The 16,957-nt window shown below is 37.1% G+C and overlaps 1 protein-coding gene across 2 annotated transcripts in view; it reads left to right on the top strand.

Moving 5' to 3' along the window:
- ltn1 (listerin E3 ubiquitin protein ligase 1) overlaps window positions 1-14,255 on the top strand; it is a 30,730-nt gene extending 16,475 nt beyond the window's left edge. Inside the window, exons 23-30 of one of the 2 annotated variants that reach the window (XM_051684915.1) lie at window positions 6,255-6,492; window positions 7,708-7,788; window positions 8,368-8,554; window positions 10,289-10,460; window positions 10,550-10,770; window positions 10,883-11,077; window positions 12,235-12,402; window positions 13,231-14,255. In XM_051684915.1, the coding sequence (XP_051540875.1) occupies window positions 6,255-6,492; window positions 7,708-7,788; window positions 8,368-8,554; window positions 10,289-10,460; window positions 10,550-10,770; window positions 10,883-11,077; window positions 12,235-12,402; window positions 13,231-13,293 (1,325 nt within the window). In that variant the 3' untranslated portion in view covers window positions 13,294-14,255. Of the gene's footprint in view, window positions 1-6,254; window positions 6,493-7,707; window positions 7,789-8,367; window positions 8,555-9,485; window positions 10,257-10,288; window positions 10,461-10,549; window positions 10,771-10,882; window positions 11,078-12,234; window positions 12,403-13,230 lie in introns of those variants that run through there. The other variant, XM_051684916.1, reaches the window with a different exon arrangement.
- The last annotated feature ends 2,702 nt before the right edge of the window (window positions 14,256-16,957 follow it).

A 16,957-nucleotide genomic window follows, 5' to 3' on the forward strand; every position in this document is an offset into this window, starting at 1 on the left:
AAAAGTCTAAATAAAACAACCTATAACAACTGCAATATTCTCTTTATTTCCTCTACTGTTGCACAATGTTGCTTCAAGGCAACAAATACATTTAAACAATTCCTTAACACTCAAATTATTTTTATTAATTTAAATGTTTTAAAATGAAGTTTACTCCCTTAAAACCGTAATCATATTTTTTGATGAGTGAAAAAAAAATTTTTTTTAGGGCAAGATGCTCTTCAAATAGTTTTTTGCTTGAATGTCTTTTTTTTGTACTTCAGTGAATATTTCATATAAAGCCGTGATTTGGGTTGTTAGATTACTGCTGTTATGTGTAAGGAAAATTTAGCTCAAAAAGGGAATATTGATAGCATTAATGTTTACGACTGCTCAATCTTATAGCCCTGCGATAAATTGAAATAAGCATATCTGTTAACCCTAGAGGGGATATTATTCTCATGGGCCCAAACAATAATATCCTAAATATAGTGGAAAAACACTATTAGCAAAGTAGCAAGTAGCAGGCAATTTAATGTCAATAAATTACATTGAGCATGAATCACTGACAACTTTCTTTTTTAATATAGATAAAACTTTATTGTACTAATCTACAGCTACTACACAGAAATGAATCTAATGCACACACATAAAGGCCTCGTTTACACCTGTTATTAAGATACGTCTTAGGTTATCCTATCACATGTTATCAGGTGAGATGTGGTCAGGTGAGACCCATCGCTGTTCACACCTGGTCGCTTAAATGCATCTGCTGTGACCACTTGTGTTTGGATTTGGTGAAGAGGGTCTCTGTTTCATGACGACATACATCAATCACTATGTTACTGTGTTACTGCATGATATTAAAGCGCAACAAAATCAGAAAAGACAAAAAAGGCACGAAAAAATGGTGGGCTGTTTCTGCCAGAAGTGGTTGAAATGTAATTAAGCACAAACGCAACATTTCGAGCAGAATTATCCATAATTTTAATGGATTACCTGTATTAAAGGAGCTTCGGATATTCGTGCTTCTCATCTGTGTTGATATCAGACACACTAAAGAAGATCCGTTTAGCTCTTGTGATTGTGTATGTATCCATTTTTTGTTTCTGATTGGATGTTTTTTTCCTTTTACAGTGTATGCGTGTGTCCACATGAATGAGCTCAACAGCACAAAAACACTCAAAGGAGATTATGAAAGCACACTGTGGTTATATTTAAAGCGCAAACACACATTCTGTTGGTATTTGCGTTACCTATTTGCCTATTAAAGTCTACATTCCCAAAAGTAATGAAGCGATCACTCTCTTGAATGTCAGCGCATTAATAAAGAGTGTTTTTCCGTGTGTATTCAGAGGCTGTGAGGGCGTTTAGCTTGAGCCACCATCACATATCATGGTACAAAAAAAAAACATCTACTGTTCAAGCCAAGCCGCACTCTAAATCACAAGTCCAATTCAAACCGCTTTGCATCCGTCGCCCGCGGTCTCGAGCAAATGGGCAGATTTGCACTTTTCGTCTGAAGCTGGATCAGTGAGTGACACTGTCACAGATAAACTCAGTTTATTTTTCCCCACTCACAACAATATTGACAATATGGATGATGGACAGATATAATAAAAACTTAGAATAGGAAGGTATGCTTTTGTCATAGGTGCTGTGCATAGGTAGTCTACTTTTATTAGCATTTTGTAGAGTAAATATTTGCTTATGTTAGGCAAAAGTCAGTTTATATATATATATAAATATAGGCTTATATACAGTATATACTGTATAGGCTTATATACAGTATATACTGTATATGTTAGTATATACATTGGTGACCAAAAGTTTGGAATAATGTACAGATTTTGCTCTTATGGAAAGAAATTGGTACTTTTATTCACCAAAGTGGCATTCAACTGATAACAATGTAGAGTCAGGACATTAGTAATGTGAAAAATTACTACTGCAATTTGAAAAAAAAAATGTTCAGAACTTCTTAAACTACTTCAAAGAGTTCTCATCAAAAAATCCTCCACATCCAGCAATGACAGCTTTGCAGATCCTTGGCATTCTAGCTGTCAGTATGTCCAGATACTCAGGTGACATTTCACCCCACGCTTCCTGTAGCACTTGCCATATATGTGGCTGTCTTGTCGGGCACTTCTCACGCACCTTACAGTCTAGCTGATCCCACAAAAGCTCAATGGGGTTTAAGATCCATAACACTCTTTTCCAATTATCTGTTGTCCAATGTCTGTGTTTCTTTGACCACTCTAACTTTTTCTTTTTGTTTTACTGTTTCAAAAGTGGCTTTTTCTTTGCAATTGTTCCCATAAGGCCTGCACCTCTGAGTCTTCTAATTACTGTTGTACATGAAACTGGTGTTGAGTGGGTAGAATTTAATGAAGCTGTCAGCTGAGGACATGTGAGGCGTCTATTTCTCAAACTAGAGACTCTGATGTACTTATCCTCTTGTTTAGTTGTACATCTGGCCTTCCACATCTCTTTCTGTCCTTGTTAGAGCCAGTTGTCCTTTGTCTTTGAAGACTGTAGTGTACACCATTGTGTGAAATCTTCAGTTTTTTGGCACAGAAAACAGAAATGGGGCCTGTCTAGATTTGATCAAAAATAACTTTTTTTTTTTTTTTTCAAATAGTGATGGTGCTGTTTTTTACATCAGTAATGTCCTGACTATACTTTGTGATCAGTTGAATGCCACTTTGGTGAATTAAAGTACCAATTTCCTTCCGAAACAGCAAAATCTGTACATTATTCCAAACTTTTGGCAGCCAGTGTACATACATAGACAGATAGATAATTATTTCAAATTCTAATAAAAATAATATATACAGTGCCTTGCAAAAGTATTCAGACCCCTGACCAATTCTTTCATATTACCGAATTACAAATGGTACACTGAAATTTAATTCTGATTGATATTTTATTTTAAAACATTGAAACTCAAAATCAATTATTGTAAGGTGACTGATTTTTTTGTTGGGAAATATTTTTATGAAAAAAAAAATCTGAAATATCTTGCTTGCATAAGTATCTGCTTTCAATAACTGCTTTAAGTCTTTTGGGGTACATATGTACCAGCTTTGCACACAGTGATGAAGTGATTTTGCCCCCATTCCTCTTGGCAGATTTACTCCAGGTTGTTCAGGTTGGTTGGGTGACGCTTGTGGACTGAAATTTTCAAATAGTGCCATAGATTCTCAATAGGATTGAGATCAGGACTTTGACTTGGCCACTGTAAGACATTTATCTTTTTGTTCTTGAGCCACTCCAATGTTGTTTGGCCTTGTGCTTGGGATCATTGTCAAGCTGAAAGGTGAATTTCCTCTCAAGCTTCAGTTTTTTAGCAGACTGAAGCAGATTCTCTTGCAGTATTTCCCTATATTTTGCTCCATCCATTCTTCCTTCAATTCTAACAAGATGCCCAGTCCCTGCTGATGATAAGCATCCCTACAGCATGATGCTGCCACCATCATACTTCACTGTAGGGATGGTGTGTGTTGAGGCATAGGAAATGTTAGGTTTGCGCCACACATAACGCTTTGAGTTTTGGCCAAAAAGCTCTATCTTGGTCTCATCTGACCACAAAACCTTCTCCCACATCGCATCTGGGTCACTCGCATGCTTTCTGGCAAACTCCAGACATGCTTTCAGATGGTACTTTCTGAGTAACGGCTTCTTTCTTGCCACCCTCCCATACAGGCCAGTGTATGCAGTGCTCTTGATATGGTTGACTGGTGCACCATTACTCCACTCCCAGCCACTGAACTCTGTAGCTCCTTCAAAGTGATTGTTGGCCTCTCTGTGGCTTCTCTCACAAGTCTCCTTTTTGGTAGAGCACTGAGTTTTGAGGGACAGCCTTTTTTTGGCAGTGCCTGGGTGGTGTGTTGCAGCTTCCACATCCTGATTATTGATCCAACTGTGCTCACTGGGATATCCAGACATTTGGATATTATTTTGTACCCTTTCCATAATCTATGCATTTGTATTACTTTATCGCTAACCTCTGTGGAATGTTCTTTGGTCTTCATTTTCCTTCAGATTCACAGCCTGACCAATGATCCTTCAACAGTGGGTTTTTTATCCAGAAAATGTGATTGCAACTTTAATGATTCACAGGTGGATGCCAATGGTAAAGTAATTGTGTCCTCGTTAGGGCAATATTTCATCAGTGTAACCTGGCAGCTTCCTCAGCACAGGGGGTTGAATACTTATACAAGCAAGATATTTCAGTTTTCTTTCTTTTTATTTATTTATTTATTTATTTATTTTTTTTTTTTATATTTCCCAACATAAAACCAATGTCACCTAACAATAATTGATTTTGAGTTCCAGTATTTTAAAATAAAATGTAATTGCACCATTTGTAATTCAGTAATATGAGATAATTTGTCAGGGGTCTGAATACTTCTGCAAGGCACTGTATATTCAGTATATAAAGCATTTTTGGTTTTCGGCCCGGTGTCTCCAGAATTTCGGTTTCGGCCAAACATTTTCATTTCAGTGCATCACTAGAATGCTGATCTTATGGCAGTATATGGAATTTCGCAGACCATGTCCTAAACAAACCATCAGTTATTTAATTAACTACATATTCATTTAAAATGGGGTTATGAAATTAATCTTAATGCACCAGCTAAGCATTAGTCTAGAGGTTTTTGTGTATCCTTGGTTCGTTGGGAAGGAAATTCTTTGGCTCTGTTGTCTTTGGTTCTTTGAGTTGATGGTCTGGAAGTCTGTTTGAAGATGGTAAATTTTGCGAAGAAGCCTATGGAGGACGGAGGATCGTATGATTGAATAGGCAGGATGGAGTCTCAGATGTGGGCTTCAGAAGAAATCTCAAATCTTCCACAAACTCATGTGAACTCCTCTTATGGGGCTTTCACACTGGCAGATTAATCTGAAACCGAGCACATGAATAAAATATTGGTAATATGAACGCTGTTTTGCAGACTGGGGAGCTGACTGTGGAACTGAACCCGAGACAGTCTGTAGGAGGTGGTTTGAGCTTGGTTGCAATTGAACTGTGGCACGGTTCACATGATTGAGAAAGCAACATGTACTCGGGTCCGAACTTGTTCAGGAAGTAAAATAACTTGAATACCAATAGAATAAGAATCTCAATATTTCAAGTATTTTCACACTTTTCTCTGCTTGAAAGCACAGACGCCATCATATCTTATTCTCTCTCTCATTAAACACCTTAACAAGCTGCACATCCACATCCCGCCCCCCCCCCCCCCACCCAGTGGACAGCGGAATTGTAACTGCGAGATGTGGTGAGAGATTCCAAGTAGGTATAGCTGCAGGCCGGAGACCTCCAAAAGGGGGGCAAAATCTCCTAAAGAGGCTGGGGTTACTCCAGAAGGGGCCGTTGTTCCTCCAAATGGGGTTGCGCCATGCACTCCATAAGGGGGCGTCACTTTATTTCATTTGCAATATTCGAATAGCGTTTTTAAAATTTGACTAGCTAGTGCAGAATGATTACTCGATTAGTCGATTACTCGTGAACATCCCTAATGTGGATTGGCGAAAGTCAACTCAGACATGCAGATGCCATCTCTGCAGGATCCATGGTTTATGGCTTAAATGGTCCACTGTGTGTGGATCCAGGGCCTTTCTGCAGAATCTGATCTATTTCTGTGCCTGTAATGTCCTACATACTTAAATTTCGAGCAGTATTGTCCTGTGAAGGGCTTTCTCAACACCAATATCTATATCTGGTCTAAAAACAAGACTATATGGAAATATTTCTTGATGTCTGATAAATGGACTGCTGACAAATAATGTAAATTATTATAATTTTTTTTTACTATTCAGATCGACTTGCCAGGTGGTTGCCTGAACGAGTAGTTAACAAATCGGTCTTAAGAAAGCCCTTAATAATTAGGCTGGTTTCAGGTTCACCTGAGCCTGAATGCAGTGGGTTTTACAAAACACTTTCTTGCATTCAAAAACAGCTAGATGGAGCACAACAAAATGTAGGGGTTTTGAAATGTCCTTTTTAAAGTAAAAGTAAAATGTAAAGCTCGTGCAGGACAACCAAAGAACAGTGAGAGACGCAACACAAACCAAAGTTGTAGAATTTAAAGACACAACAATTCCAGTGTTACAGCACAGCACACTTAAAGAAAACAAGTATATAAAAAAAAAGAGAATCTAATTAAATATGTCGACCTCACATATCAGCTTGTTGGTTGTTGCATGCCTTATCAACTAGTCAATCATTGTGACTTTTCACTATTGCTAACATGTCAAACTTCTGTTCTCAGTGGACTTTACAGAACCAGATGACCCATTGTTCCCCCTGCCGGTGTTGAGGGCGGTGGGGGAGGCTCTCACCTACATCCCAGTGGAGCTGCTCACACAGAATAAACTACCTCCTCGGTTTGTAGCCGATCAAAAGAGCGTCCTGCCAGAGCCCCTGCAGACCCTGCTGAACACCCTCTCACCCCTGCTGCTGTTCAAAGCTCGCCCGCTACAGCTTGCCGTCTACCACATCCTGCACAAGTAAAACTCAGCTCTGTATTTCTTTCTCTTTTACTCATTTTTTACACCTGTGTTTCTAAAATATAGATATATAAACGGGCCATATAATTCAAAACAGGATTTTCCTTGCTCTTTTGAAATAGTTCTTTCTGCTATATAGTTGCTGACAAACCAAAAATAGTTACATTAAATGGATAATTTACTCAAAAATTTTCTCACATTTTGTACTCGCCCTCATGCCATCCCAGATGTGTGACTTTCTTCTGCTGAACACAAAGATTTTTAGAAGCATATTTCAGCTCTGTAGGTCCTCACAATGCAAGTGAATGGGTACCAACATTTTTAAGCTCCAAAAAGCATATAAAGGCAGCATTAAAGATATGCATACGACTCCAGTGGTTTAAACTATATCTTCAGGAGCGACATGATAGGTGTGAGTTAGAAACAGATCAATATTTAAGTCCTTTTTTTTTACTATTAATTCTCCTCCCTGTCCAGTAGGTGGTGATATGCATGAATAATGGGAATCTGCAAAAGCAAAAGAAGAAGAATGTGAAAGTGGATATTGACAGTAAAAAAAGAACTTAAATATTGATCTGTTTCTCACTCACACCTATCATATCGCTTCTGAAAACATTGTTTAACCACTGGAGTCGTTCGGATTACATTTATGCTGCCTTTATGTGCTTTTGAAGCTTCAGAATGTTGGTGACCATTCACTTGCATTGTAAGGACCTACAGAGCTGAAATATTCTTCTAAAAATCTTCGTTTGTGTTCCGCAGAAGAAAGAAAGTCATACACATCTGGGATGGCTTATTAATTGATAAGAGAATTTTCAGTTTTTGGTGAACTATTTCTTTAACATATGACTGCCTACGTTAACATATCAATGCTTTTTTGGTATTTGGCAACTTGAGACGCACTGTTAAATCATAACAGAGGTTATTTACATGCAGAAGTCTCAAGTTTAATTGTAAGTGTCAGAGAGAGGGTAGAAAATGTTTTTTGTGAAACTAAACTGAACTCTTTTTAGTGCAATAAACCTTGATTAACATTACAAGTGAAATAAAAGAAACAGTTTTCTATTCCACAGGGTTAGCTGAGATCTTTGTGCTGATGATTTAATATTCTGTCTATTACAAGCCAATGAATAAATCTCGATATTGACCTCAGGTCGTATCAGGAAAAGTGTGTGCGGAGTGTAAGACAGAAATCTAAGTTTGTTACTCTTGCAGGGTGATGCCTCTGTTGCCGGAGAGTGACAGTGAGAGTGCCAGCGCTAAATCTGAGGATGAAGATGGAGAAGAACCATGCTTGTAAGACTCATACAATCACACATATATCTGTAACTACACTAACAGTTGGGATCATTTCTGCTTAAATTTGTCCAGACTGCCTTCTGGACCAGCAGCCTTCTTTTAAAGAAATGTTTAAGAAAAGTGAAGAGAGCATGTACATTAAATAAAACATGAAATGCATTCACAACACATAGCTTCTGTAATATGGTGTATTTCCAAGTGAAATAGAACATTTGGTGTTAAATAATGTAGGGCGGTGCTTGATTGTATCTGTTGGACTAATGATTATTGGTTAATATTATTTTTCCCACCTGCACTGCCACCGCATGTACTACAGAGACCTTTTCTGATCAATATAAACAAGCCCTGTCCTAAATTGTTTTACCCCCTTATTGACCATCCTATTTCACTCACAAATATGTCACATTATGAAAGTAAAATGGGTTGCAAACGCCATTTCAAGTAGTAAAAGACCTGGGTGATGAGGACAGAATTCCTTTAATGTATTATTCTGTATTGCTCGATATCACACCATTGAATTCTATATATCAGATTACAATATAAATATAATGTTTACTCTGTGTGCACTCTCCGTAGGTCTCCTCCAGCAGCGTTAATGAGCATCTTGTCTGCCACAGAGGAGCTGTTGGAGAATATTTTAGGTGGTGTGCAAGTGGGCGAGTTTGCTGTGGTTCAGCCTCTCAGTGTGGAGCACTGCTGCATTCTGGGATATCTGCTGGCCTGGAAACTCCTCCTCACCTTCTTCAAGGCCTCTTCATCACATGTGAGTGAAATATCAGTCGTAATGCTTTGGAAAGCTGTCAGTCATTGCCTCGTCCTCTCTGATATACTCTTAACAGAGACATGTTAAGAGGTTGGAGGATCTGTCAGACGCATCCATCTAATCTGACAGCAATATTGAGTCACAATACCTGCAGTTTTCATCGCCACAACCCTTTGATCCTGAATCAATATGAAGAGGTTTTGGCAGTTGTTACTGTATGGTACCAGTGTACTCCTCTTCATTTTAATAGGGATAGTTAATCAAAAATGAAAATTCTGTCATAATTTACTCAGTCATGTCATTCCAAAGCCATTTGTTTAACACAAAAGGAGGAATTTAAGAATGTTGTTCTTTTCCGTGCAGTTACAATGAATGTGAACTGGAGTTTAAACTTTAAAAAGGACACTAAAAGTAAATTTGTCCATATACCAAGTTTTTTTTTTTAAGTCATAAATGGCTTTGTGAGGCACAGACCAAAATATAAGTAATTTTTCACTGAAATCTTGACATCCACCCTAGTAATCCTTGGCATGTTCAAGAGGGAAGCAGCGATGACTGTTGTATCGAATTGTTCTGTTGAATCTTTTTATTGAATCGTTTAATCTGGTTCACAAATCTTTGCCTTGGCAGTTGTATTTGAGCAAAGTGTGTTTTGAAATTGTGTTTTGTGCAACCTGATCTCATGAACATTACGTGACCTTTGCAACATTTTTGCAAAACAAAATTACGTGCATCATTACATTTATTAATTTGGATAAAACTGAATAAAACGCAATGTTGTTGTAGCACCTCTAGTGTTAATTTCACCAGGAAACTTCAACAAAATGTAGAACACTGCACGTAAAAGTTTGCAAAAATTTTGTTATTGTAACATACATTCTATGAGACTTTGAGTATGTTTTGAGACCACTCATCTGTTTATGTCTTTCAGCTCCGAGCTCAATACTCTCTCCACTTGAAGACTTGTTCTCATTCTCATTACACGTTTTGCTGCAGTTTCCTAGTGAAATGTCCAGTGGGGGGTGCCAAAAATGAGTGAAATGTTGTCATAATCAGAAGAGGTTTTTAAGGTGAAAATAAGATGGAGGTTTTAATGAGTAAAACGCACTTGCCTAACCTAAAACTTTAATCTAAACCTAACCAATAGTGTTCTAAATGCAAATAAGAGGTGAACAAAACATGTCCTTACCCTAAACCAATACCTAAACCTAACCGGTAGTGTCCTTAAAATGATGCAACATAAAAAGCAACCCTCGAGATAAAAAGCAAATTTTCTGAAGCAACCATGTCATTTTGTGTCGCTTTCATCTCATGTGTCAGCTTGTGTGCTTGGCTGGACTCGAGCCTCAGTCTTCTGAGTCCAAAGTTCCTCACTCTGAGGTGAGCTACCGCAAAAGCTAATCGCAATGGACTAAAAGTGTAAATGTAACATAATTGTAATTGTTTTTCAAATGATGCGTTAGAGTAAAAGTGTTTCGATATCATAACATAGCAGTATGTATAAGTAATAGTGTGAAAAAAGTCATAATCAGCCATTGTAGTCGTAATTTGTGTGAAATTGAATGAAACGCACAGTTGTTGTAGCGCCTCTAGTGTTAAATTCACCAGGAAACTGCAACGAAATGTAGAACGCTGCACATAAAAGTCAGTTTGCAGTTTGCATTGTTATAGTAACATTAATTCTATGAGACTTGGAGTATGTTTTGAGATCACTCATCTGTTTATGTCTTTCAGCTGCGAGCTCAGTACTCTCTCCACTTAAAGAAGACTCGTTCTCTCCATAAACTTTTGCTACACCTGTTCCGTCTTATGCCTGAGAACCCCTCACTGCCTGGCCAGCCTGCAGAAACCTTGAGCAAAGAACCCAAGACATTCTTCACTGAGAACCTCTCTCTCTCCCCCCGCAGTATGTTATATTACAGTACTTCAGCACACTTAAGCTCAGCTGTTTTCTTTCAGAAAGTTCTTGTCTCACGGAGTGTCTGTATTTTATAGAAACTGAAGGTCTGCAGTTTGAGGTGCCTCATCTGGCCTGCTCGGTGTACTATGGTGCATTGAAGGACTTACCTGCGATGGTGCGTCTTTGGTGGAACAGCCAGGAGAAACGTGTCTTCAGCACGGTAGATAAATTCACTAGCAAGTACGTCAGCAGCTTATTGTCTGCGCAGGAGATCGTTTCTGTGCAGTCCAGCACCCTGACTTTTGAGAACATGACGGTGAGCAGCATTGGAAAGTTTAATTCAGGCTGATCAGTTTTGTTAGAGAACTGAAGAAGGTGTTCAGTGATTTTGGTCTATGTGATCTGATTTATGTGTTTTGTATTCTCAGGTGAAAGCACGTTCTGCCACTCGGGAGGTGATCGCTACATACTCTGTAGATGATATTTTCATCGAATTAGTGATTCAGCTGCCTCAAAACTACCCCCTTGGTTCCATCTCAGTGGAGAGTGGGCGGAGAGTGGGCGTGGCTGTCCAGCAGTGGCGCAATTGGATGCTTCAGCTCAGCACCTACCTCACACACCAGGTACAAGAAGTGAATTCATTTGAGTCACTTTTATGTGTGGGATCACAGTGATTGTCAGAACCAACCTGCAAGATGGGTATTTTGGCCATACACACTGCATTCAGCACAAATCTTTTGGGCAAGCTGGGTCATAAAATAATTCACATTTTTATTCCTTCAGTAAATTGGGCGCCAAAACAATGCAGTAGCACATGCAAATAAACCAAACTAGCTGCCGCACTTAAAGGAATATTCCGGGTTCAATACAAGAATATGCTCAATCAACAGCATTTGTGGCATAATATTGAATAGCATACATATTAATTTGGACTTGTCCATCCTTTTCTTTAAAAAAAGCTCAAATCTGGGTTCTAGTGAAGCACTTACAATGTAAGTGAACGGAGCCAATCCGTAAACGTCAAAATACTCACTAATTCAAAAGTATAGCCACAAGAAATAAACAATACGCATCTTTACTTGATTTTAGTGTGATTAAATCACTTACTAACCTTTTCTGTGTAAAGTTATAGCCAATTGTACAACTTTGCTTCAGTGACGATGTAATGTCATCAAACCCTACAATGACTGTAAAAAGATAATTTAAACAACTTTACAGCTGAAATAATACATGAGTTTCAACAGAAGAATTAATGCAAGTTCATTTATAAAATTATAAGCTTCACATTTCTGTCTTTTAAACCTCCAAAAATGCGTCCCATTCACTTCCATAGTAAATGCCTCACTGTAACTTAGATTTTTGCTTTTTTTAAAGAAAACAATCAGACAGAATGCTGTAGAGATAAAGAATTTGGTTCTTATAACAGTTGTATTTTTTGTGATAATCAACATTATGCCACAAATGCTGTCGATTTGAGTTTAGTATTGAACCCGGAATATTCCTTTAATTTGTAGTAATTTTCCCCCCTTTGTGATTACTATCTGAACCTTAAAGGGGAATAAAAAAAAGAACTAATAAAAAACAATAAACTATAAACAACAAAATGTTACATATTTATTACATTTTTATTTTACAAGGAAGTGTTATAAAGGAAAGCCTAAATAAATGCCTCTTTAGGCTGAAATTGGCCCAAGTCATTTGAAGTGCTAAGTATATAATGGATAACTGAAAACACTTAAAACCAATTTAAAGATGATGTTTGTGTTTTGGCTGTGAGCAGAATGGCAGTATCCTGGAGGGTCTGTCACTGTGGAAGAACAATGTTGACAAGCGTTTTGAGGGGGTAGAGGACTGTATGATCTGCTTCTCTGTCATACATGGATCCAATTACTCGCTGCCAAAGAAAGCCTGCCGTACTTGCAAAAAGAAGTTCCACTCCGCCTGTCTGGTGAGTGCCACACAAACTCTTTCAACTGTGTCCATTGTATTTATTTTAAAATAATGTTGTTTAAGCTTAAGTGTGTAGTTTTTTTAGTGTCTAAATACTTTTTTTATCCTAGCTTAATATGCAGAGACAACTAAAAGTTAGCCATTTGTAGGCTGATTTGCCCCAAAACTGTAAACATTGCAGCTTTGTGGAAATATCAAGATATTGTTTTGTTTGTTTGAGCATCTCAACCGGCCCAACACTGCAACATTACATGAGTTTGGAGCAGGACTATCTGTTTGTCCGACCAATGGGGAGTGTTCGGGAAATCTGTTTAAAACAATCATTATTTTTGCAGTTCCATTTGGTGTCTAAAACATTGTGATTAGTGAGTGTAATTTTGAGTGTTTATATGTTACTATATGAATTTACAACCGTATCTGTAATATATTCATCTTCCCTGCTTAAATAAAACAGCTAAAACCAGTCTAAACTGGTTAGCTGGTTTGAGCTGGTCTTCCAACCAGGTCAGGCTGAGAGACCAGCTTCTACCAGACCAGTTTATACCAGCTTAGGTTAGTTTTAGCTATTTTTTTCAGCAGGGTAATAGGCTATTTTTGGTTGTATGACAATGTATCTTATTCACTTCAAAACCCTAGAAGGTCAGCACTGCTCTCATGTGATCTATTATGTATTTTTTTCTGAGGTCCTCAATCGTGAATCTATCACTGTTTATTACTTCAAATCTTCTGCACATATTTCAGAATCAACATAATATGCAGCCTTGAAAGTTCCGGAACACTTTTGCTTCTCACTGATTGGTTGTTTCCATTTCCTTTCATTTCACAGTATAAATGGTTCACATCTAGCAACAAATCTACGTGTCCTCTGTGCCGAGAGACTTTCTTCTAAGTGCTGCCTCCATGGACGCAAGTAACGGATGAATGACGTCCTCTACGAATAGCTGAGTCAGAGAGAAATGTTCTGTTCGTATGTTTGTGCATATTTTTAGTTTCTGATTCCGAAGATGCACCCAATAACCTCTGTCTAAACAGAGGAACAACTGAACAAAGAGTCAGAATGCTGGAATACAGCACCGCATTGGATTAAAGACAAGAAACTTGACAGTACAATGAAGGCTGAATAAGTTATAGCCGGTGTGCCTCTTTAGACTGAATTTATGGATTTAAAATATTAAATCTGTCATTATTTACTCATCCTCATATCATTCCAAACCTGTATAACTATCTTTCTTATGTGGAACACATTAGGAGACATTTAGCAGAATGTCCAAGCTGCTCTTTTCCATACACTGCAAGTCAACAGGAACCAGGGACAGTCTTTGTCACCATTTACTTTCATTTGTATGTAAAAGAGCAGCTTGGACATTTTGTTAGGTAACTCCTTTTGTTTTCCATGCAATAGGGAAAGTCAAATGGGTTTGGAACAATAAGATGGTGAGCAAATGATGACAACATTTTTATTTTTGGGTAAACTATCCCTTTAAATTCAGTTGAAATGTCCTAGATGGCAAGATGGTTTACCACACATCTGGTTACAGGTATTTGGCTTTTACTAGTAGAACTTTTCTGATGAAATCAAACTGTTTATAGCTTCAACTTAAATGGAAAAAAAGTAATTTGCTCAGATAAATGTGGGACCATACCAATGACCCCTGTAGAAATAATGGACTGAGTTTTGGCTTTTAATCTCAGCTTGATGATACTCTGTATAATGACACATGATGCTCTTTCGAAGTGCTGTATGCAGCAGTAATTTGTGCTTGCTTTGATCTTTAGTTGTCATGGACTTTGTAAAAAAGATGAACACAATTTGTGCCCCTTAAATACAGATGTTTATAATAGTTTATCATACGTTTTTTTTCTACATATTCTACATTTGTTAGTCAGTGTGTGAGTGTGTCACATTGTGTGTGTGGTTGTGAATGCATGTCCTCAGTTTTTGCAACTTGTAGAAGCTTGTGGTGTTCACAGCTACATTTTGCATCGGCATAAGGAAGACACACATTGAAGAGTCAGTTTTCAAACGTGATCAAAGGACATCTAAATCCATCTGTTGCTTAGCTGTTAATATTTGATAGAGATTTCCACTGAAGAGCCAAATGTATTGCATGATTTAGACACTCCCTGAAACAAATATGAACAAATCTATGATGTCTCTTTAATATTTAAACCTAGCTTTTGTAACATGTGTAGTATCTGACAGGTGAGACAGAAAATGCCTATGATCTTCAGTTCCATACACTGTAAAATCAATTAGTTGACCTTACTTAGATTTCTAAATAAATATACTGATTTGGCTCAAATAAACAGAACTTAATTTAAGTAACGTTAACTAGTTACAAGTAAGCTTAACTCATCTATGATTAAAGTATTGTTGTTTTAATTTAATTGTTTAAATTGGGTTATAACATTTCTTATACAGTATAAGGGAAATTATGACTAGACTCTAGGTTAGCCATATGGCACACTAGACTTTACTCAGTACTTAGTGCACATAAATCTGCACTTTTGTAAAGTACAATTGAGTAAAAAAGAATGGCTTAAACTTAACAGGCTCCGACTTCACCAGAGGTAAAACTAATCACCCTCATGGTGACTTCACAAAAATCTCAATGATCAACCAGCTACATCAAAACAACAACAATAGTCATAAGAATTAAAACTAAAGACATTTTTATATAAAAAAAACTATTATTTTACTACATAAGTTCCCTTGTTTTGACCAATAAAAACCAAGCTTAATTTATGCAAGTGCAAGGGTTTATGGGTATTCCACACAGCCGCAATTTTGCACTTGGTTAGTAGTACTCGAAGCCAAAGTTTAAAGAACTTATGTATTTGAGTTATGATTCCAAAATGTGACATTTCAAGTAATGTTTAATTAGGATCACTTAAATGTTTTTATTAATGACAACTTTAGGATTTAGAGAGTAACGGTAATTTAATTAAAACTAGTAAGAATAGTAAAAACTTAAGATTAAGTTGAGTAAACAATGTTTTTAATAATTTGAGATAACTATCAGTATTTACAGAGTACATATATGGGTTTACAGTACAGAATTTCAAACCACCACATAACCATGAAGATGGTTTTGACACATTTGGATTTGGTTTACTGGCAGTATGACAGTCCGAAACTCATTCACTTAAACAATCAGACAGAATGCTGTAGAGATAAAGAATTTGGTTCTTATAACAATTTTATAATGCAGTTATTACATTGTAACAAACATTACATGTTCAGTTCTTTTCTAAACGAATGCTAAAGAAATGTTTGGAAGACTGGCAGTCTCAGTCACCATTCACTTTAATTTGTTTGAAATAAAAATGCAATGAAAGTGAATTAACTCAGAGCAGCCCCTGGTGAGCACATGAAGATTAACGGCTTCAGAAGTGCTGCGATGCATATGCCGTCTGTGGAGCTTTTAATGTATTAAAATATTATTTTCATGTCATTTATAAGTCTTAAAGCCTTAAAGAAAATCATATATCTATATTTTATTATATCATTCCCAGTTAAATATGAATAAATGACTTGAAGCACATGTATACCTTAAGAGGTATAATATTTTGTATGCCAATTAATCGTAAAAGCCCTAAAACAGACAATTTATCATATTCACTATTAATATTATTTTTTTTGACAATTAATCATTAGCCAACATTCTGCATAACATCTCCTTTTGTGTTCCATGGAAGAAAAAAAGTCATACGTTCTGGAACAACATAAAGGTGAGTAAATGATGACAGATGCAAAGCCTGTACTTGCTGTTTTCGATCACCCTTATTCAGTGTTGTTGCTCTCTCTTCTACTCTATATGGCATGACAGAAGCTTATCTCTTGAGAGGGGACTGGGAAGAGGTCCAACAAAACCAGAAAGAAAAGATCATTTGCTGTTGCATGTGGAGGAAGCTTATGCTTCTGGGTGGAGATTGGGTGCTCTCTGGGAGATTTAGCTGCCTTATCTATGATGAAAAAATCAATAGCGGTAAAGACTACAATGAGCATCGGGGGGACAGGATTGTCAGGTTTGGGATATATTATGCAAGGGGAAACTTACTTGTATACATTCTCGTCCTGCTTCTAGACTAATAGGACAGCCCTAAAGGGATAATTGATCCAAAAATGACATCTGTCATCATTTACTCACCATCATGTCTTTCAAAACCCATTTCTTGCATGAAACACAAAAGCTGAAACCATTGAAGTGGTCGCTCTGTTCCATCCAATTACAGTTGTGATACGTGTGCTGAAAGTGTAAAAAAAAAAAAAAAAAAAAAAAGCACCACAAAATTACAGTAATTGCCAAAAATCTTCAGTAATTGCATTTTTCATCTTACATTTGCTTTTCATGACAGTATCGGTTGTGTTTAGGTTTAAGGTAGGGAGATAGACTTTGTTGATTTAAAACTTGATATAGCATTAACCTTAAAAACTTCATCTGTTTGGGAACAAAGAGAGTGGAGAGCTAGGGCAGATGTCAAGATTTTCAGTGAATAGCAGCTTAAATTTAGGTATTTATCTTCCACAAAACTATCATATGACTTTAGAA

Source organism: Myxocyprinus asiaticus, chromosome 43, assembly GCF_019703515.2.
Source record: "Myxocyprinus asiaticus isolate MX2 ecotype Aquarium Trade chromosome 43, UBuf_Myxa_2, whole genome shotgun sequence".
Taxonomy (NCBI): Eukaryota; Metazoa; Chordata; class Actinopteri; order Cypriniformes; family Catostomidae; genus Myxocyprinus; species Myxocyprinus asiaticus.